At 43.2% G+C, this 22,929-nt stretch overlaps 1 protein-coding gene across 2 annotated transcripts in view; it reads left to right on the top strand.

Annotated features, from left to right (window-relative positions):
- SLCO3A1 (solute carrier organic anion transporter family member 3A1) overlaps positions 1–22,929 on the top strand; it is a 214,752-nt gene that overhangs the window by 140,970 nt on the left and 50,853 nt on the right. For both annotated transcript variants that reach the window (XM_033920897.1, XM_033920896.1), the window contains exons 3-6: positions 7,898–7,996; positions 14,779–15,042; positions 19,292–19,456; positions 21,673–21,871. In XM_033920897.1, the coding sequence (XP_033776788.1) occupies positions 7,898–7,996; positions 14,779–15,042; positions 19,292–19,456; positions 21,673–21,871 (727 nt within the window). The remainder of the gene's footprint in view (positions 1–7,897; positions 7,997–14,778; positions 15,043–19,291; positions 19,457–21,672; positions 21,872–22,929) is intronic.

Raw genomic sequence — 22,929 nt, 5'->3', positions numbered from 1 at the left:
TCCGTTTCAAAGTCGGATGTCTGTGTTCTCTCACTGCCCTCTGGTGTCTCTCAGTGTCTGTTCTTTCATGTCTCCTTTTCAGTATCTGTAAGTCCTCTGGTAACCCTAATCCAGTCTTTTCTCTTTCCATCTATGAGGGGCCGCTGAAAAGTTCTCAGCCCAACCAACAAATTTCGGGCATTCTCTATCAAGGGCTACTCACTTAGTCCAGTGATTTTCCATTTCTTTTATTCCGTTAGACAAATATGGAACGAAAAAGTGGAAAATCACTGGATTAAATGTATAGCTCTCAATGGAGAATGTTCCAACTTCGTTGGTTGGGCTGAGAACTAAAAACCGACACGGTCTTAGTATTCACATAGCATATACAGGTCTTAGGAAGCAAAGCCAACCAATCAAGAATAGTCATATTTATTGTCAGTTCATGACTATGAACATACTCCTCCAATTCTTCTTTGCGATTTTCAGGACTGGTCTTGCGTCTTACCTAGTAGAGTTGCTATTGAAGACCATTCCAGCCCATCCTGATCTGTCTTGCCACATACAGGACATAGACCTTAGAAATTTCCCTTACACTGGCTTTAGTTCTTCAGAGCTGGAGCTGCTGTCTGAGCACCACGCCAGCCCATCATAACAAATCAACATCCATGGGGGTCATTTAAGTTTTGTTCTGACACCATCCTCTTTCTATTTAGGGGCCCTCTCTTTATATCCCCTTCCTTTTTGAATTCTAAAACGTTCAATCAAAACCTAGAGTGAACAGACACCCACCAATCAATGATTATAAAATGGCATCCAAAAATAAAAATTAAGTATCAACCCATCCAGTCTGTTCTTCAGACCATAATGTCCTATTTTATCTAGTTTTTAAATAACTACATCTATTTACACTGAAAGATTCATTTAATTCAGATCCCCTTTGCTTACATATATTGGGAGTCAGGTTATCCAGCAGAGGTCAAGTCCTTTAATGAGTTCCCATATTATCAAAGCAAAAAAGTCATCAAAACTGCTCAAAGCTAAATAGATAAAGAAAGGAACAGAGAAGACCAGACCTTCGGATTGAAGCTTTTAATGTCACCAATAAGAAGTGGAACAAGAAAAATGGACCCGACATGGACCGTGTTTCAGCTACAAAGCCTGCATCGAGTCCTCAGGTTGTCCACTCATCAATTAGACAATAAAAATGAGCTGATGTAGCGATCAAATGTAACAAAATCTCACAATCTAATTTGGACAGGCAAGAGAGGACATATTGGGTTGGGGAGTTTCTTGCAGAGAGAATGATAGGATGGAACAAGGTCTGCTCAGTAGATATTCTGTGCTCTGAGAAACGAGATCGATAACAAGACCGAATATTGTGATCTCATATTTCTACCTTGCTGGAAGGTAAACAAAGGTGTGTTATGTGAAACAGGGCATAATTGGAGTGTGTGGCACAGTGGTTAAAGCTACAGCCTCAGTACCCCGAGGTTGGGGGTTCAAACCCATTCTGTTCCTTGTGACCCTGGGCAAGTCACTTAATCCCCCCTTTGCCCTAGGTACATTAGATAGATTGTGAGCCCACCAGGACAGATAGGGGAAAATGCTTGAGTACTTTAATAAATTAATATAAACTATTCTGAGCTCCCTGGAGAGAATGGTATTGAAAATTGAATAAATAACTTTAAAAAATGCTTTAGAAGTGTCATTGAGCTGTTTGACCCAGTAAGCCACAAGAGAAGACGGAGGAGCACAGCCATCCCTGTTGTATATTATCACATGGCTCTGAGATGGTAATGATAATAATAATAACTTTATTCTTCTATACCGCCATAATCTTGCGACTTCTAAGCGGTTTACAACTGAAGAGAGCTGGACAATCAGCGATTTACAGTATGCAGATAGAGAAATTACAGTATACAGAATCTTAGAAATGCAGCAATTATAATATACAGTTTGTTTAGAAATTCAGGGAGGCCCTTTTTGATAAAGTGGTGAATTACATAATACTGTTTGTTTAGAATTTTTTCAGGGGGGACATATTAGGTAAAAGAAAAAGGAAAAAGAGAGAGGTGTAGTTGAAGTTTAGTTGACATATTTGTCGAATAAGGCAGTTTTTTGGGTTTTCTAAAGGCGACGTAGGTCAGTTCAGCTCCATTTATGTAGTTGTCCAGCCAGTGCTGTTGGTACTTAAAAGTTCTGTCCGGGAAGGTTTTGTATTTACAGCCGGTAATGCGTGGATACGCGAATAGATTGCAATTTCTGGTCTGTCTCGTGGGACTGTATAGTACGAAGTGTGCTAATAGGTATGTGGGGGGCTAGTCCTCATACTAGCTTGAAGCCTATGCAAGTGAACTTGAATATTGTTCGTGCTTCGAATGGCAGCCAGTGTAGTAGTCTGTAGTAGGGGCTGACATGGTCACTCTTCTTTAATCCAAATATCAAACGGACTGCCTTGTTCTGAACTATTCTAAGTTTCCTCACTGTTTTTTTTGGGAATGCCCATATAAATGATGTTGCAGTAATCTAGTGTAGAGCGTACTAGTGATTGCACTAGTAGTCTAAATGATAATGGGTCAAAGTATTTTTTGATGGTCTTTAGTTTCCATAATGTCAGGAAACACTTTTTTACCACTGAGTTGGTGTGTTCAACCATTGTCAAGTGTGTGTCTAATGTGACTCCCAATATTTTTATTGTTTTGGTAATCGGGTAGTCATGATCTTTTATATGTAACGTTGTTTTGGTGATTTTGTCTGTTGGGCTTGCAAGGAAGACTTTAGTTTCAGCTTGAAATGAATTGTCCAGTGTTCTGTTTCGGTCATAATAACTCTTTGAGCCCACTAAGCTCCACTGTAAGCTTGTTTGTCCACATTCATCGACACCTTTTCCCTTTTTGAATAGTACCTCCGCTGTGTATTCACTAGCAGTAACAAGGATTTTGTGGAGTCTGTCTAATTGCTGGTGATACTCTTAGTATGACCCTCGCCGTGAGTGTTGTGCCTTTGTATGCATTGGGAGATAGAAATTGGGAGGAAAATAATTAATTAGGGCTTTTTCCTCCAGTTCAGGGAGTTTGGTACGCAAGTAGAATTTAAATGAGGCAGTAATCATTCTGGTTTGGAGGTCTGTAGTATATATAAATATAGTCCCACAATAAATTATACACTAATAGGTTTTTCTTATCACCAGAAAATGACAAAGGTGCCTCTAGCAATGTAAGTTTCCTGAAGTCATTCTTTCCAGTTCCTTCAGTAATAAATATTCCAGATTTGTATTAGACTTGACTTTTAAATGTGGTGAAACTATGAAGCATTTCCGAACAAATTAAACTATCTCCTTGGGCCGTTTCTCAAGTCTTCAGGCTGCCACATTGAAAGGGAAGCTGTAAAAGGTGTGTATTTGTATTAATTTCTTTCCACTGTTATTGTTCAATGCCTCGTTATTTCATTGTAAGTCTTTTTTTTTTTTAATTTATGCAGAATCATCAGCTGCGGTAGAAACTCTGGTTTTCCTCAGACTAGTAGCTAATTCTGCTCATCTGTAGCCTTTCTCTTGCTTTTCTGAATTTCCCAAATCAATGTCCTCCCGTCACAGATAGTTTCCTTAGTGACTGAGAACTTTTCATGACTCCAGCTGGATCATAGATAACGGTATTCTTCCTTTTGGCATGTGAGAAGAGCATGCGGCTCACCCAAATGTTCAGTTCTGGCTCCACAAGAAAGAGTTAATACTGATCACCAAAGCTTCCTCTAATTTTTTTTCCCTTCCAAGTGGATGACTTAACAACCTGAGTTGCATAAAGAAACTTCTAGTGAAGGATGCATAAGACGTCAAATAGCCTATTGACAACTAGTTGGTTGACCAAAAAAGACAGAGTTCATTGTCATCAACAGTAAATAAATCCAGAGACAAGTAGTTTAATTTAATTTATTTGATATACCACGAATATGAAAATTTTAAATCTAAATGGTTTACAATAAAATATAAGGGAAGTAACAAGTTTGCTGTCCTTCTACAATTCGACCTCTCCGCAGCTTTTGACATTGTCCACCACGACATTCTAATTTTCCAACTCTCCGAGATAGGCATTAGCTCCATAGTTCTTGATTGGTTCTCCAAATTCTTGCGCTCCCGCTCTTACATGGTTAACATGAGCGGCACCTCATCCTCCCCCTGGACCCCGACTTGTGGTGTCCCACAAGGCTCACCCCTCTCCCCAATCCTCTTTAACATTTACATGTCCTCCCTGAAACTACTCCAACTATCCCCCCTTGAAACTCTTTACACTTACGCTGATGACATCCTCGTCCTCCTTGAGACCGACTCGAACCTCACTAACCTCTCCATGAACATATCCTCATGCATAAAGAACCTCCAATCCTGGGCATTCACAATGCATATGAAACTAAACGAGTCCAAAACAAAACTCCTTTGGCTCGGCCCAAAATTAGACCATCTACCTTCCTCCATCCCATTGTCCTCCGGCCCCCCATTACAGCTCGAGTTCTCAAGCAAAGTTCTGGGTGTCACCTTAGACTCTTCTCTATCCTTCAACGAACATCTCCAATCCCTGGTGAAGAAATGCTTCTTCAGCCTTCACATGCTAAGGAAAGTCAGACCCTATTTTCACCAAAAACACTTTGCAGTCCTAGTACAATCCATCATCCTCTCCAGATTGGATTATTGCAATTCTATCTACCTCAGCCTAACCAAGAAAAGCCTCCACAGACTTCAGCGGATTCAGAACGCCGCAGCTAAGCTTGTTTTCGCGAAAAGCAAATTTGATCACGTCTCACCACTCCTGTCTAAGCTCCATTGGCTCCCAGTAATCCCCAGGATCCACTTCAAATGTGCGTGTCTGGCCTACAAGATCCTACATGGCATCCTTCCTGCCGTTATCCCTCTATCCTGGAACTCCCCAACCCCTACTTCCTCCAGATCCTCCCAAATTTTTAAACTATCCTTCCCTTCCATAAAAGGTATTTCCCATGCAGGCAAACTTGGGTCATCCCTCCCCTTTAGAATCACTGAGATCTGGAATAACCTCACCTCCCCTCTCCGAACCTCAAGCTCCCTCCAACTCTTCCGCAAACACCTAAAAACCTGGCTATTCTCCAAACTGTAACACTTCCCCCCTCTTAGGCCTCTCACCTTCCCCCTTTACACCTAACTCTTTAATCTCTCCACTGTAGTTCCTCTCTCATCCTTCTTCCTGTAAACCGTGCCGAGCTCCGCATTCGTGGAGATGGTGCGGTATATAAACCCAAGGTTTAGTTTAGTTTAGGAAGGATAGAATAATAAATAATTAAGACATATAACATTAACAGCATAGATGAACTGAAACAGAAGGGCAGAGTACAAGGATTAGTTATAGTAGTTCAAGGGGGGTGGGGGTAGTAAAAACCATAAGGAGAAGGGAATTAGTTCTGCCTTAAGTAGGTTGTGACCATTCACCAGAAGGCAGAGATAGAGAACACCCAAACTGAGTTCTGTCATATATATAAAGTAGGGTGGTAGGCTTGCTAAATTTTAGAGCTTTTCTAAAAGAGATGAGTACCTTTCTAACTTATCTATAACTAAAATATTTAAATAAGATAAATAATTTAAAAAAATATATATAAAATAAGACCGATGAAGACTTTAGTGCAAACAACTCTGTGAATGAAATGTTCTCACAGCTTGCACCGCTGAGGTCCTAAACGGGAATAATACCTCTATCTAAGGTTGTGTATGTGATACTATAGTGAAGACAGCCAGACGGTTGCTCCTGGAGGATCTGAGTGGTCTAGTAATTCAATTTAAAGTTTATAATGGGCTTATTATCGATATTATCTTCTAGGGAAGTTCTAAACCAACCCACGTTGTAATAAATGACAGCATAGGGTGCAAGAATTCACTGTTGTTTTGATGTTTAACTCTAAGTTATTACAGTGGTACCTCGGAATCCAAACTTAATCCGTTCCAGAACCCCGTTCGAGTTCCAAGACAATTTTTCCCATTGAAAATAATAGAAACTGGATTAATCCGTTCCTTGGTCCCTCAAACTCAGATTTTCAAATAAATTTAACAGTTTTGGGCTGTGCAGGAGCAATGCGCTGTGGCAGAGACAGGAAGATAGGGCCCTGCCCCCCCCCCAACCGGCAGAGACGGCAAGATTGGCAACTGCAAGCGGTGCTCAGCCCAAAGCTTCCCTCCCAGGCGGAAACAGGAAGCTGCGTCAGAGGGGAAACTTTGGGCTGAGCAACGCTTGGCAGTTCCCGTATGTTCGGATTCCAAAGCAGCGTTCGGATTCCGGGGCAAAATTTAATTAAAAAAATAGTTTGGATTCCAAGTTGTTTGAATTCTGGGGTGTTCGGATTCCGAGGTACCACTGTATGTGTATATGCGTGTGGGGGATGAGAAGAGCGGCAGAAGGGGGAGGGGGGGAAATACAGGGGAAAGAGAGGGAGAGAGCGGGAAGAGAAGTAAAAGTAGATACAAGGGTGGGTTCAAGCTCTTTACCTATTGGGAAGAAAAAGTGCATCTCATCTAAAAGGACCCCCAAATTAGAGATTTTTCTATATTTTACATAGACAAACGAGAGAACAGCAGGTGGCAGCAGAGTATTACTTTTGGATCTCCAACACACAAAAAAACAACCTTGCATTGGTTTGTTATGCTGGAATATTCTTAGCCTTTTTAGGGCTGGATGAACTATTTTATATTTTTTTTAAAAAAAATTGTTTTGATAGGTCTAAAATGAGAGAAATCCCTTTATACATATCTGACCCTTAGCATGAATGTGTGACACCATAAGGACCTATTTCTCATTTCTGAAAATGAGCTGCAGCTAATTCCAAACCCCCAGCCGTGTATACAGGGCGTGATTCTTCAAAAACGTGTTCAAGATGAATTGAAAGCAAAAAAAAAAAAGTATTTCTATGTAGTTAGACATCTTAGGGCTCTTTTTACTAAGCTGTGGGTTGGTGAGGTGAATGCTCCGACGCTCATAGGAATCCTACGAGTGTCGGAGCACTTGCCTCGTAGAAACATCTACCACAGCTTTGTAAAGGCCAGCGTAAATGATACTGACAGTAAAACAAGCTGAAACCTCAGGGGTTAGGACTGTCTTTCGCTTGGTAAGGTCTGAACATGTAACGCAGGGGTGTCAAAGTCCTTCCTCGAGGGCCGCAATCCAGTCGGGTTTTTAAGATTTCCCCAATGAATATGCATGAGATCTATTAGCATACCATGAAAGCATTGCATGCAAATAGATCTCGTGCATATGCATTGGGGAGATCCTGAAAACCAGACTGGATTGCGGCCCTCGTGGAGGGACTTTGACACCCCTGATGTAACAGAATATTACGTGAAGTTAGAAGACTGTGTATACTTTAGACTGCTTCTCATGATCTCTTTGTGTATGCATGAGATTCTCGGCGAGAGGGAGAATTAGAAGGCCTTGAGCATGTGCAGATGTATGCTCAAGGCAGGCAGGCAGGGAGAAGCGGAAGCCGGAAGATCTTCTAGGCACACGACCTGTGCCTGTGCTAGACGGGGGAGGGGGGGGGTAAGTTTAAGTTGTTCGGGCGGGGGGGGGGGGGGGGGGGCGGTTGGAGTGAGGGGGCCTTTGTGAGCGGGGGGAACGATGCCGGTTATTGGGGGGGGGGAACGTATCAAAGCGAGTTTCCATTATTTTCTATGGGGAAACTCGCTTTGATAAACGAGCATTTTGGATTACGAGCATGCTCCTGGAACGGATTATGCTCGTAATCCAAGGTACCACTGTATCTACATCACTTTTGTTTGTGAAGACTTTTATTAATAAACTTTGAGATCAAGATCATGGATCCACTGTTTTGTTTTCCCCCCTGTTTGCCTGTGGAATTATTTGATGATACATTTTGGCTCAGTCTCCTTTTCTGCCTCTTGCAGGTATCCTGTTCACGATGCTGGTATTTGGACCTGCCTGCGGCTTCATCCTGGGCTCCTTCTGTACCAAGTTCTATGTGGATGCTGTCTTCATTGACACCAGTAAGGAAACGTGTGTTGTACTGTCGTTTGGAAGCCTTTTCCTTGGAAGCTTGCATTCAGTTGTGTTTATGAACCGCAAATCACAAGGCTAGAATGGAATATGCTTGCCATAAAATCCCACTTTAGCATCTAACATAATGTTGTTTCACACAATCGCTGACTTTCAAGTTCCAGTACTTTTTAGATCTTTTGTGCGTACCTGTAATTTTATTTAAAAGTGCTAGAGTGGAATAATCTTGCAGAGAAATTTTGCAACTCTTAGCGTCTAATGTAATGGTATTTCACACATTATTAAATCTTTTTGGTGCATCTGCGATTTTATTTGTAAGCTGCAATATTGCCCGATAAGGTCTATTTTGATTTCCATTGGTTAACTTCTAATAAAGGGAAGGCATCTTGGATTTCGTTTATGCCTTTTATCAGTTGAAACTCAAGGCGAGGGCTCACAGTCTCGAGGCCCAATATTTAACCGGCGGCCGCTGGTGGCACTAAATCCCGAAATTTAATGCCGCATCTTGTCCAGGCACGGCGGGTTTTCAGAACCAGTGAAATGTAGCTGGTCCTTCCAGTAGCTCAGAATGGGTTACAAGCCAACATTCACAATGGAAAACATTTTGGACAGTTCAAAGACTATACAGCAACTTAAGTACAGGAGAGTGCAGAAAGGAGGGGGAATATAAGGGGGTCAAGAGGTAGTTTGCAGTTAGAAATTCAGTTGGTGAACTGTGTAAAGATAAGACTGACTCTATGACCGGCCAAGTGCTAACTCCATCCCTAGAATGCTCCCAAAATAGTCTGTTTTGACTTCGGCACAAACCGGCTATTATGAGCAGTGCCACTTAAAATGGAATCTTCCGTCAAGTTTCAAGTTTTATTCGACTTAGATGAATTGCTTATTTAGATACAAAAATTAATAAAATATAAACATTATATTCGCTAGATTGTGAGCCTTCGGGACTGCTAGGGAAATCCAAAGTACCATTTTTATTTATTGTATTTTAATCTATCTTTAATCTATCTTCATTATAAGCCGCTTTGAACCTCACGGTATAGCGGTATATAAGAAATCAAATCAAAATATATTTTTACACACAATTTAAAATAACGGGGTAGACAATTAGACATACAGACCAACTAATGCGGAAGGGAGGATAGAACTACAATTAAGTATTTTTAAAGTTCAGAGGAGAGACATATATGGAAAGAATAATAGGACGGGGAATGTAAAAAGAGAAAGAAAAGGAAAAAGGGGGGAGAAAAAAGGTGCATTTAGAAAAGGAATTTTGTATAAGAACCGAACGTATTTTAAAGGTTAAAAAGCAAATTTAAAAAGGAAGCTTTTTAAATTACTTTTAAAACGGGCCAAATTGTTTTCCTCTCTTAAATGTTGTGGCATAGCGTTCCAAAGCTCTGTGGCCCCATCACTGAGAATATATCGTGTCGTCGTGTCCCGATAACTTTTTGATTTATAGACCAAAGTGAACGTGAAGCACTGTAAGGGATGAGTAATTTATCAATGAATGTCCAGTTATCTTTTTGTTGTAATCCGCTTAGAACTGCAAGGTACAGGCGGAATAGAAGTCATTAATGTAATGTAATGTAATGAATTGTGGTTCATTTGTAGAGTGATTTGATGGTTAATTGGAAGCCAGTGAGATTTAACCAGAAAGGGCGTTACATGGTCATATTTTTTTTCAATGATGGATCAGTTTGACGGCAGTATTCTGAATTATCTGAAGGCGCTTTTTCTTCCTTTTGGGTGATGCCTACTAGTAGGGAATTGCAGTAATCGAGTTTTGCGATGATTAATGAGCGTATTAATATATTTAATGATTTTGGCTCCAGAAATTTAGGCAAATACTGAGTGGCATCACAGAAAGATCTCCTCTTAAGCAAAGTGGATCAAGTGAGGACTGGAAAAACAGTAAAGGCATGACCCAATTGTAGACTGTGGTAGGCGTCCTACCGCCATCTAACGGACCAATTGGTAGCCACTTTAAAAAAATAAAATAAAATTCAATGCGGTGAATGATGCCTATAATGTAGGCATCTGACTTGCTCCTATAGAAGTGTCTGTGCATGCCTACTGACGCTAAGGCAGGTATGGCTTACGTCAGAAGTGGCCCTAGGTGTCTGTAGTCATGCATAGGCGCTTCCATAGTCGTGTGTCAAATGCCTTAAATGTAGGCCTCATTTGAGGTGTCTGTGCAAAAAATAGATGCAATTCTGGATGTGGCACGTACCAGTGATTGACATACGATAGATGCCCGTTTTGCAGGCGCCTAATGTGGCAGACGCCATTTTTTTTTTTTTTTTTTATAGGGACAGATTTTGTTCCTTCCTATTTCTCCTACTGTAAACCGCGTCGAGCTCTACGAACGTGGAGATGATGCGGTATACAAACCTAAGGATTAGATTAGATTATATTAGATATTGTGTGTGTACATCTGTGGCCATTAAAGAAAAAATAGAGCAGATCTGTCGGTAACACAGTAATTTCAGGCCCTTAGCAGCCATCACTAGAAGCCTTAAGAACATAAGCAATGCCTCCGTTGGGTCAGATCTGAGGTCCATCGTGCCCAGCAGTCCAACAGGTCCAGGACCTGTGCAGTAATCCTCTATCCCCTTTTCCAGCAGGAAGTTGTCCAATCCTTTCTTGAACTCCAGTACCGTACTCTGCCCTATTACGCCCTCTGGAAGCGCATTCCAGGTGTCTTCTTTACCACAGGTTGGGTAAAGAAGAACTTCCTAGCGTTCGTTTTGAATCTGTCCCCTTTCAACTTTTCCGAATGCCCTTCTGTTCTTTTATTATTATTCTTAGCTATGTTTATGTCAGGGAATCGATTGGAGGATTTTTTTTTTTTTTTTATATTGATGACCTCGTTTTAATACTATTGAGGTCATTTGCTTGGTAGAGTCAGAGAAGGAATGAACGTACGGAAAAGCACAAAGAGGGCCATTTTGTACAGCGGGTCGGCAAATTATGTCCATTGCTAAACCAGTCAAACCAAAAACATTTCACGTGCCCTAGGTTGGTAAGCAAGTGCTTTTTCGAACTCTGTTTCTAGGTTGAAGTCAGCTTGCAGTTGCCTGTGTTGATGTGATTCATTAAAACATTCACTTAGTTTTTCCAGAGGTCACACATTTCAGTATTTCTTTTTTAGGTTAATATCCTTCTTTCAAGGAATATGGTTTGGGGGTTTTTTCCTTCTTTCCCAACACACTTACTTTTATTTTAAGAGAAGTGATTAAAAATGGATTGGCTGTCAGTTTCTTTATGAGCTCTTGAAGAAGATAATCATATAGCCCCCTCAGGCCACATCTTTCCAGTGGAAACAGTCCTAACTTTATCAATCCTTCCTTAAGTAAAGAATTAACTATGCCCAAGATCATTTTACTGGCTTGGCAATATGCTGGTTCAGCTCTGTAAATTTTGTCCATATAGCAAGGAGAGGATCAACGTCATTTTGATGAGACATCACAAACTCTTTTCACAGTGGCTGTATCGGGCCTGCCTCTCCTTAGTTCATTTATTTATTCTTTTAAGTGGACATTAGAGAGCTGCATGGGAACAGGGTTGGCAGAAATCCTGAGGTGGGGGGGATCTCCCCCAAGTCGTGGGAAACCCGCAGGGATCTCCGCGGCAATCCTGCGGGGTTCCCGCAGGAGTGTATCTGCCCAGGGACATGCAAATACCGCCTCCTTCTCCTCCCTTCGAATACGGCACAGCCACATTTGCTCTCTGCCCTTTACAGGCGGGCAGCAGTCCTGATACACTGCTGGCGGCTGAACTGGAAGCCTTCCCTCTGACGTGATGTTCCCACCCCCCCTCCCTTCTGGATCTCTACTGTGACCTATGCTCAGTAGTGACAGTCGACATGGGGTTGTGCTACCCCTGTATGGACTTACCCTTAGATTAGAATCCTATACAAAGTAGTAGGGTCTGTGAGTACACACGCTGAAACACCAGAGTCCTGCTGATACCACTGCTGTTGTCGTCATGCTTTGGATAAGGGAGGGAAGAGGAGGAAGTCAGTAAGGGAGGAAATGGGAAGTTCTGCTATTTTGTTTTGATCATGTAATGCAGGGATCTCAAAGTCCCTCCTTGAGGGCCGCAATCCAGTCGGGTTTTCAAGATTTCCCCAATGAATATGCATTGAAAGTATTGCATGCACATAGATCTTATGCCTATCCATTGGGGAAATCCTGAAACCCCGACTGGATTGTGGCCCTCAAGGAGGGACTTTGAGACCCCCTGATGTAATGTCATGTCAATTGATAAGGGTTAAAATGGTGTCACACTTGGTAAAAGTTTGGGAGGCAGATAGCTGAACTTATGAGTTTAAAAATTTGCTGACTGAACGTTTTAAATTTAAGCGCTTTTAAAGGGGTGGGGCAATAGATTGTGAGGTGACAAGGTGAGGATATTAGATGCGCAACGTTCATTTGCTTAGGCAACTAACTTTGCCAGCCAAATGTAGCCATGGTCAGAGCAGGCCTAAATATGACCATTCAGCAGCTCCACGATTTAAAAGGGGGAGCCTCCCACTCTCATATCAACAGCCATGACCTCCTGTAGGGTTAGCAAACGTCCGGATTTGCCTCTTTTTAAGAGTTCTAATTTATTTGTCTATCCCAAAATTACCGGCTGCAGATACAAGACTTTTTTGGATAGGACCCTTGCGTTCCAAGCAAGTAAGCAGCAGTTCTGGTGGGGTGATGATGTCTTAGGGTGCATTTTGAAAAGTAATCAAATCAGCGTTGTTTGATAAATTCATTTCCTAAAGTGGATATCGGGGTTAACAAAAATTTTCTACTGAATATTGTTAAGTAAGGTGTAGCATTTGTAACTATCTGTGTTTCGCTGATTGGCCAGCCTTCTTCCGTGTAAACCGCCTAGAAATTGTTTGATTATGGTGTCCTAGACCTACTCCTACTGGAGCGATGGTCTAGGACATGGCAACTCAACTTCAATGCCAAAAAATGCAAAGTTATGCACCTGGGCAGCCAGAATCCATGCAAGTCTTATACCCTTAATGGCGAGATCCTAGCAAAAACGGTAGCAGAACGAGACTTGGGGGTAATCGTCAGTGAGGACATGAAGTCTGCCAATCAAGTGGAGCAGGCTTCGTCCAAGGCAAGACAAATCATGGGCTGCATACGAAGGGGTTTCGTCAGTCGTAAGGCGGAAGTCATTATGCCATTGTATTGATCCATGGTGAGGCCCCACCTGGAATACTGTGTGCAATTCTGGAGGCCGCATTATCGCAAGGATGTGCTGAGACTGGAGTCGGTGCAAAGAATGGCCACCCGGATGGTCTCGGGACTCAAGGATCTACCATACGAAAAACGGCTTGACAAATTACAGCTATACTCGCTCGAGGAGCGCAGAGAGAGGTCGAGACGTTCAAGTATCTTACGGGCCGCATCGAGGCGGAGGAAGATATCTTCTTTTTCAAGGGTCCCACGACAACAAGAGGGCATCCGTGGAAAATCAGGGGCGGGAAACTACGAGGTGACACCAGGAAATTCTTTTTCACTGAAAGAGTGGTTGATCGCTGGAATAGTCTTCCACTACAGGTGATTGAGGCCAGCAGTGTGCCTGATTTTAAGGCCAAATGGGATCGGCACATGGGATCTCTTCACAGGGCAAAGGTAGGGGAGGGACATTAAGGTGGGCAGACTAGATGGGCCGTGGGCCCTTATCTGCCGTCTATTTCTATGTTTCTATGTTTCTATGGTATAGAAGAATAAAGTTATGTTATGTTATGTTATCCAGTGGATTTAGAAAACCCAGCACTTTGTCCGAATTTTGGATGGCCCTGGCTCTGCCAGAGCTCAGGACAGCATCTGGAGGACCTCTACCTGTGGCACGATGACATTGCACGCATGCATGTGATGTCATCGCGTCGCATCCGTGTGGCCCTGAGCTCTAGGAAGAAGAGGAGGTGAGGTTTGTGTGGGGGCGGGGCTGGGGTGAAACAGGGCGGGGCCACATATCCTCTTTTTTTTTTTCCCACTTAAAAATATGGTAACCCTAACGCCAAACTCAGAGAAGGGAAGAGGGTCTTAGCTCCTCTAGGCTTGGCAATATAAAGTTACCATTGACCGTTCATTTCTCCTCCACTCAGTGAAACAGCCAATCTCTGTTCCAAGCCTTAGTCTGGTGTTTAGCTGCCCCCTCTGATCATTCTGGCGCTCCAGCTGCCCCTCTCTGTGTTCCAAGCCTCATTCTAGTGCTCCAATTGCCTCTCTCAGTGCATTCCAAGCCTCATTGTGGAGTCACCAGAGATTTTGACTCCATTTCTGTGGGAATCCCACAGCAACTTCTTCCATCCCCGAGGAAATTCGTGGCAACTTCTATACCTGCAGGAATCCTACGGGTTCCACAGGATTCCCACAATCCCCATTTCCCATGTAGCTCTCTAGTGCCAAGTCCTACTAGTACATATCAAGGGGAATTATGTTCAGCACAATTTGAATTCTTACATTTCAAGGGACCTTTCTACAGCGCATTCAAACATTCTAGGCATAACCAAATGTTCCAAGTTTTACCTTTCAGCTTACATTGCATATTAATGCAGTTGTTTGCATATTCATGTATTTCAATTTACTTGCCAGGAAATTCAGATTAGGACAAAAGTTTCTTTCCACTATTTCACTATTTTGTTTCTTTTGCCTTCTTTATAAAAATTATTAACTCTTGATATCCCTTTATGCTCTCATGTTTTGGGTTTTTGTTTACTGCTTAAAGGAACTGAATGGTGATCTTAATGTTACAGGTAAACTGGACATTACGCCTGACGACCCCCGCTGGATCGGTGCCTGGTGGGGCGGGTTCCTGCTCTGTGGTGCTTTGCTCTTCTTTTCGTCTCTCTTGATGTTTGGATTTCCACAGTCCCTGTCACCACGGATGGACCGTTCTGAGGAGAGCGAGCAAACCATGCTTCCCGACAGAGATTATGAAAGGCCCAAACCCAGCAATGGGGTCTTAAGGCATTCCCTGGAGACAGACGACAGCCCTTCCTGCTTCCAGCAGCTCCGTGGTAATGGCATTTCGTTTTATACTTGCATAATTTTTATGCTAATCCACTCTGTTTGTTTTCCAGTCAGACATATAAAACGGGGGATCACTCCTACCTCCTGACTTGCCTGCCAGATAGAGAAAGAAATTGAGGGAGGGGCTAGGGTGAAGAAGAGACCTGGTAAAGTTTTCTCTTTTCTGTCAAAGTGGGAGTTGGTGGCCTTCAGACCCAATAACAAATCATGTACTCTTAATGCATGCTCCAGTGCATTGGTAAACAGTAATCTAGAGTAGACGGTGACACGGGAACAAATTTTTTTCCACCATCCCAGCGAGATGAATGAATTAGTGCAGAATCGGATGGTTGCATGTAACTGTGAAGGGATGGATGCTGATTATGTGGTAAAGGGATGATAACATATTCCATGGGTGGACAGAGGAAGAGAGGCTGTGAAGTCGCTTACCTTTTGAACCCAAGATGGAGATTTTCTCCTCAAAGTCAAAAAAGGAGCAGATTACTTACAAAGACTAGAGCAGGAGAGGGTAACTTTGATCTTGAGGGCCACAATCCAGTCAGGTTTTCAGAATTTCCTCAATGAATATGCATGAATCTATTTGCATGTACTGCCTCCATTGTATGCAAATGGATCTCACTGCGTACATCTAGTAGCGCTCTGGAAATAATTAACATTCCTTAGCAACAGCAGCAGATGAATCCAGAGACCAATGGGATAGCACACATCTACCAGCAGGCGGAGATAGAGAAACTGAATAACAGGTGGTCCTATTGGCTGGCACTCCTCCTGTATCTCCAGTATGCTCTATCTCCCAGCTGGATTCTGGCTGTGACTGGAACATTGTTTTCTCCTGTTGAGGTTTCCTCTTCAGTGAGACAGGGGTGTCTGGCTGAATGGTGCCGGCTTTAGGGGTTACACCTGGCCCCCCCCCCCCCCCCAGGTCCCTGCCTCACCCTCCCTCCATTGATAGAGGGTCTCCAATTTTTTTCTTCTTTCCCTTCATTGTTAAAAAAAAAAAAAAAGGGAGACCCCCAGGTACTACATTCTGTCCTATTTGTGCTGACAACCAGCATTTGCTGGCATCAACCGGCACTTTCAGACAGCTTGTGCTTCTTTTGGCTGTGGTTATATGCTAAAATGTCCAAATTGCCATTTTCAAAACACATTTTTTTAGATGGGCGTGTTTTGGACTTATGATTTAGACGTTTTTTTGCGATAACAGAACATTGCAAAAAACGTCCAGGGCAAAATTTGGACGTTTGAGGCTAGACCTGTTTCAATAATGATTAAGGGCTAGATTGACTGAGCAAACCGATCGTGTACCGATTGGTTTGCGACCCGATTCTACTCTAGCCCGATTCACTTACCTCTGTGCCGATCCGATTCCGATCCGTGCATGCAAATGAGGGGAACGGCATGCAAAGTAGGCAGGGACGCGATTCACTAAAGAAATCTTGGGAACCGACTGGGCTGGCCGATCAACACAAGAAGCGACTGCTGGGGACAGTCGCAAACGTCCTTTCCGACTGACCTCGGCCTGAAATCCCAGCCTGCAGCCCATCTCTGCCGCTCTGCCCCTTCCAGCTGAGCCCTGCTCTTGCCACCCCGACTCTCCTGCTGTCTGCCGCCCTTACCCGCAGTGTGAGCCCGTGGTTTTAAAGCAGGGCAGCACTGCAGGGAAGGGCGGCAGAGAGCAGGAGAGAATAATTGCCTGCTTTTAAAAGTCCCCAGCTGCTGTGGCTCTTCACGGCAGGGACTCGCCGGGGCAGTAAACTTGTGTCAGCGAAGGGGACACTCCTGGCCTGATCTCTGCCCCAACTCTCCTGCCCCAGACCACGCCACGGGGCTTTGGGTGATTACCAAAAGAAAGGAAAAATGGGAGAAAGGGAGGGGGAACCGAGTCTGAGCCCGAGTCGAGCAGAGCACCACAAAGGGCTGCAGCGGCGGTGCTCTGACATCTCGCCCCACTTCGCGCTGCTCTTTAAGGGGAAAGGACGGCATCGGGCTTATGCGGTTTGCGAGTGCTGCTGACTCCATGTTGCAGGGGATGGAGGAGAACCGAACTGCGGAGAAGTTTGCGGCTTGTGCCCAGCATGACGTCAGGCTCCCAAAAAGTAAATAAAAACAAAAACAAACTATGGCCATCAAACGTATGCGCAAACCATCTGCATGGAAAGCAGATGGTCTGCACATGCGTCAGGATCGCACACTAGCGAGGGCACACTGGAGGGGGGGTTCCTCCGATCGCCCTCATTTGAATTTTGTCCTGTTGTGAATTGGTCGGGCAGCGGCGGCAGCAGCAGAATTCAGGAGCGGGCTAGTCAGGAGGGGAAAAAAAGAGAAGGGAAGGGAACCCGCTCTGCGATCGACGTATTGGGCACCCCAGCACTAAAGTAACCGAAGAAGGCAGCTGATAATCTCTGGGACTCAATCAAACTGGTCTGTTTTCTTCCAGTTTCTGTATATCCAAACGCTGTACAGAAATATTCATCTGTCTCATTATAATTATGCCTCCGAGGAGCTGCAAATGTTACAATACCTGGAAATGTTTTCATGAAAGAAATTAAAATGCTCTCTACTTTACTGATACCAGATGGCTAGAACAGTAGCCGTGCCGCCTGCTGGAACCGCCTAATAATAACCTTTCATTATATCACCGGAGTAACCCAAACAGAGAGGCGACAGAGCCTCACAATCAGCACTGCACCGCAATTAAGCATTTAAAAATAGAAGTCAAACCTAGAGAGAGGAAAAACAGACTTGATTTGAAGCTATCTATAAGCTCCAAACCCTTAATATGCATGAGAAAAAAAAAGCCAATTAAAAATCTGAGCTTTACCATTTTCAAAGGTAATATTTTCACATTCAATTCTGGGAGAAATTAGTCATCGGTTATTAAGACAAAGGAGGGCCAGGCTGCATTGGGATTCCTTCTAGTTTGGGCAGCTTTATCCCTGGAATAATCTGAATGCTTACTTGGGCATAAAATTGGGAGTTCTAATGTGTTATATGCCGCCGCCCCACCTGCATCCAAACTAGAGGTCTGCACAGGAATGGGAATCCCGCGGGAATCCCCCCATAACCCACGGGACTCCCACGAGGACCCCCCTCTGGCCCATGGGACTCCCACAGGGACCCCCCTCTAGCCAACGGGACTCCCATGGGGATGGAAGGCCCGTGGGGATGGAAGGCTTTGGAAGCAGGGTTCGCCATATAATATAATGGACACATCAGCCTTAATAAAAGAAGGGGTTTATAAGTTAATTACCTGAACAGAAAACAAAAAAAGGGTTCCACCAAATAGATTTCACAAGGAAAACAGCAAAAGAAACTGTGGAATTGATGATCCTGTCAGAAATGAAGGATCCTCTTCCAAATGAAGTCGATATGAGACATCATTAACACCTCCCCCCCCTGCCTTTTTATCAAGCTGCGCTAGAGGTGTTTAGCACGGGCCGGCGAGGTAGATATTCCGACGCTCATAGGAATTCTATGAGTGTCAGACCATTTACCGCACCAGATTGTGCTAAAAACCTCTAGCGCAGCTTGATAAAAGGTACCCTAAATTTTTTTTAAAAAAGGCTTTCAATCCTTAACTTACACAATTGCTAACTGGAATATCAAGATATGAGCCTATTACTCCATATCTTCAGCAGCTGTATTGGCTGCCAGTTGTGTTTCGAATTCAGTACAAAGCAATCATGTTATGTCATCAAGTTCTATATAGTACGAGGCCTGAAATTTTTAAGAACATGATGTCTCGTTACCAACCACAAAGATCCTTATGTTCTATAGGTGCGGCATTGGTGAAGACAAAGGCCAACCCTAAACATGTAGAATGCCATGACGTTTACGTGTGCAGGAGTCAAGTTATGGAATGGCCTCGTTGGCCAGATTAGACAATGCGGAGAGAGGAATTCCTTTAGGAAAATGTTGAAGACTCAGCTATTGGTTGAAGCATTTTTCTGTTCAATTGATTTTGTTAGACTGAAGATGTCTGTTTTATCTTCTAATTTTTGTATGGATTCTTAACTTTGTATGTACGTAACTCGTAAACCGTTTTGCATAAAAACGGTATAGAAATTTTAAAAATAAATAATCAACAGAATTTGTTGTATTTTGGGAGAGGGGGGGGGAGACGTTTGTATGTTTAGAACAAAGTAAGAAAATTAAAAATGTGATCTTATTTTCTGAAGAATAATATTATCCGTGAGATGAGGCGGAACGAACCCTTTCTTCTCTCGCCTCTCACAGTGATTCCCAGCGTAACAAAGCACTTGCTCTCCAACCCTGTATTCACCTGCATAGTGCTCGCGGCCTGCATGGAGATTGCTGTAGTTGCGGGGTTTGCGGCCTTCCTGGGAAAATACCTCGAGCAGCAGTTCAACCTTACGACCTCATCTGCCAATCAACTGCTAGGTGAGAAAACTGACCTGCTTGCAGTGCCGCTAAAGGCCTCAGGGCTCCTTTGGCGAAGCCGCGTTAGCCGCTGTCTCGCACGCAACTTTTTAGCGCCCACTAACCCCCGCGCTAGCTGAAAAACTACCGCCTGCTCAAGAGGAGGCGGTAGCGGCTAGAGCGGCCGGCAAATTAGCGCCCGCTAACGCTTATTCGTAAAAGGAGCCCTAAACTTAGGTTGTCAGCTGGCTCCGTTTTCTTTCCCGAACAGGCTGATCCAGCCCTGATTTTACCTTTGTTCGACGCAGGGACTTGTAGAAATGAGGAAGTAAGCTCTGGCGTTCAGTGGGATAAAATGAACACTGAAATAATCTGTCTACAAAAAAATAGAGCCAGTTGGGAAGCTAATAGTAATGTACTGTTTCTTTAAGGCACAGGTGTCAAAGTCGGTCCTCGAGGGCCAGAATCCAGTCGGGTTTTCTGGATTTCCCCAATGAATCTGCATGAGATCTATTTGCATGCACTGCTTTCAATGCATATTCATTGGGGAAATCCTGAAAACCCGACTGGAATACGGCTCTCGAGGACTGGAGTTCCCTACCCCTGTATTATAGAAAGATCCTTTCCATGGCTCTAGCACAGGGGGTAGGGAACTCCGGTCCTCGAGAGCCGTATTCCAGTCGGGTTTTCAGGATTTCCCCAATGAATCTGCATGAGATCTGTTTGCATGCACTGCTTTCAATGCATATTCATTGGGGAAATCCAGAAAACCCGACTGGATTCCGGCCCTCGAGGAGGGACTTTGACACCCCTGCAAGGGATCTCTCTTTATTTCTGTACGAAAGTTCATTTCTTCAGGTTTTAAAATTGCGTAGAATATTTCGGCTGTCCACAAAATGTTTACAAATGTTTTTCAGACCTCATTTGATTGTTCTTAGAAATTCAAATTAACACAGTAATATAGGGTTCCGTAACGAAACTGCGCAGGACATTGACGCGCTGATAATCCCGCTCAGGACTTCTGCGCACCGCCTAAAAATAATAATAATAGTTTATTTTTATATACTCAAAATAAATAAATATATGGGAGAAATAAATTTAAACAATAAATTCACCAATAATATCTAATATCAAAAAATGTGAATTCAATACTATGATACTAAATTAAATAAAAATAAAATAAAATTTGAATTAGAATTAGAGTGCTCAGTGTAATATCTTATTCAAAACCAACAGGTTTGTAGAATAAAGATGTAATAATTCTACATCATTGCACTCAACCTGCCTACCAACCTATTAATCACTTGATGAATCTGAACTATGATAGTCAACTTCTGAAAGCAAAATAATTATTCAAAATGCAGAAGGTACTTAGCTGAATTTAGATGTTATCAACGTTCAAACGAGCAATGTAAAGTCCAGAATCCACAGCTATATCTTCTCCAAATGGAAAAAATGTATATATTCTTAAATGTTGGTGCAGATGTTGACAATCTTGCAATGGAAAGACCGTACTTCCAAGTTTATACCGCTGGTTTCGATCCAACATCAAAATGAAAGTGAGTCCCCAAAAAGAAAACTGCTGAAACTTAATAGTAATGAACCATGTGACAAAAACTCCTCAATGTGAAACGAACAATTATCCAAAATTGTCAGCTGTGGATTCTGGACTTTACATTGCTCGTATGAACGTTGATAACATCTAAATTCATATTATTGAATTCACTTTTTTTTATATTTTTATATACTGCCATACCCGGGAGTTCTAGGCGGTTCACATTAATCAATCATTATACATGACGGTACAAATAGATATTTAAAATTGAACTCATCTAAAATTCCTGTTACCGCTATGACCCCCCCAACATGAGCGCGAACACTTGTCAGTTTACTGGGTTGGGGGAATTCCCCCCACGCACACCCCCTCTGAGCACTAACAGTAACAGTTTTTAGGCGGCGCACAGAAGTCCTGCATGCGATTGTCAGTGCGTCAATGTCCCGCGCGGATTTAACGTATCACCGTAATATAGGGTCTCTAAGGGATAGGCAGACTGGATAGACCTTATGGCCATAAGAGTTGCTTTAATGTGTGGAAATTGACACCCCCCCCCCCCCCATGATGTCATCATCAGTTCTGAAGTAATTTTTCATGTAACTTCAGTAGACCTCAACGTTAATATTTTGATGTCAGCTTTGGATTAAATTCTTTAATAGTGACTTTTCCTTTTCATCCCCAGGGATGACGGCCATACCATGTGCGTGCCTGGGAATTTTCCTGGGGGGCCTGCTTGTGAAGAAGTTGGGCTTGTCTGCCCTGGGAGCCATTCGGATGGCCATGCTGGTGAATTTGGTGTCTACTGCTTGCTACGTCTCCTTCCTCTTCTTGGGCTGTGATACGGGGCCTGTGGCTGGGGTTACTGTTCCCTATGGAAACAAGTACGTCCGCTAGGAACTTGTGCCGTATCCTTTGTGTATTGCTAGGATTTTGACATGTCATGTAACACGTGGACAGCACTGAAAAACAGCACATATGAGAAGGTGTGACGGCATAGTAATTAGAGTAAAAAGCTGGGAAGGAGACAATCTGAGTTCATAAGTACGTAAGAATTGCCATAATTGGACAAACCGAAAGTCCATCAAGCCCAATAGTGGCCAACCCAGGTCCCAAGTACCTGGCAGAAACCCAAAGAGTAGCAACATTCCAGAACTGAGATTGTGATGTCATCATGCCTCATTCCACCAATGCCTAAGAGCCAACCTCAGCAGTGATGTCACAATGGCTTGATTGTCCTATACATGGCTCACATAAGAATATAAAAATTGCCATACTGGGACAGACTGAAGGTCCATCAAGCCCAGTATCCTGTTTCCAACAGTGGCCAACCCAGGTCCCAAGTACCTGGTAGAAACCCAAAGAGTAGCAACATTCCAGAACTGAGATTGTGATGTCATAATGCCTCATTCCACCAATGCCTAAGAGCCAACCTCAGCAGTGATGATGTCACAATGGCTTGACTGTCCTATACTTGGCTCACTTAAGAATTTCCATACTGAGACAGACCGAAGGTCCATCAAGCCCAGTATCCTGTTTCCAACAGTGGCCAACCCAGGTCCCAAGTACCTAGCTAGATCCCAAGTAGTAAAACAGATTTTATGCTGCTTATCCTAGGAAGAAGCATTAGATTACATCAAGTCATCTCAATAATGGCCTATGGACTTCTCTTTTAGGAAACGAGCCAAACCTTTTTTAAACCCTGCTATGCTAGCTGATTTCATCACATTCTCCGGCAACGGATTCCATGGTTTAATTACACGTTGAGTAAAGAACTATTTTCTCCGGTTTATTTTAAATCTACTACATAGTAGCTTCATCGTATGCCCCCTAGTCCTAGTATTTTTGGAAACAGTAAACAAGTACCCTTTCCACTCCACTCAGTATTTTATAGGCCTAGGGTTAGCAGACATCCAGATTTACCTAGACATGTCTGGACGTC

This window comes from Geotrypetes seraphini, chromosome 14 (genome assembly GCF_902459505.1).
Source record: "Geotrypetes seraphini chromosome 14, aGeoSer1.1, whole genome shotgun sequence".
Classification (NCBI taxonomy): domain Eukaryota; kingdom Metazoa; phylum Chordata; class Amphibia; order Gymnophiona; family Dermophiidae; genus Geotrypetes; species Geotrypetes seraphini.
The sequence above is the reverse complement of the archived record's forward strand: the minus strand, read 5'-3'. Positions and strand labels throughout refer to the sequence as shown.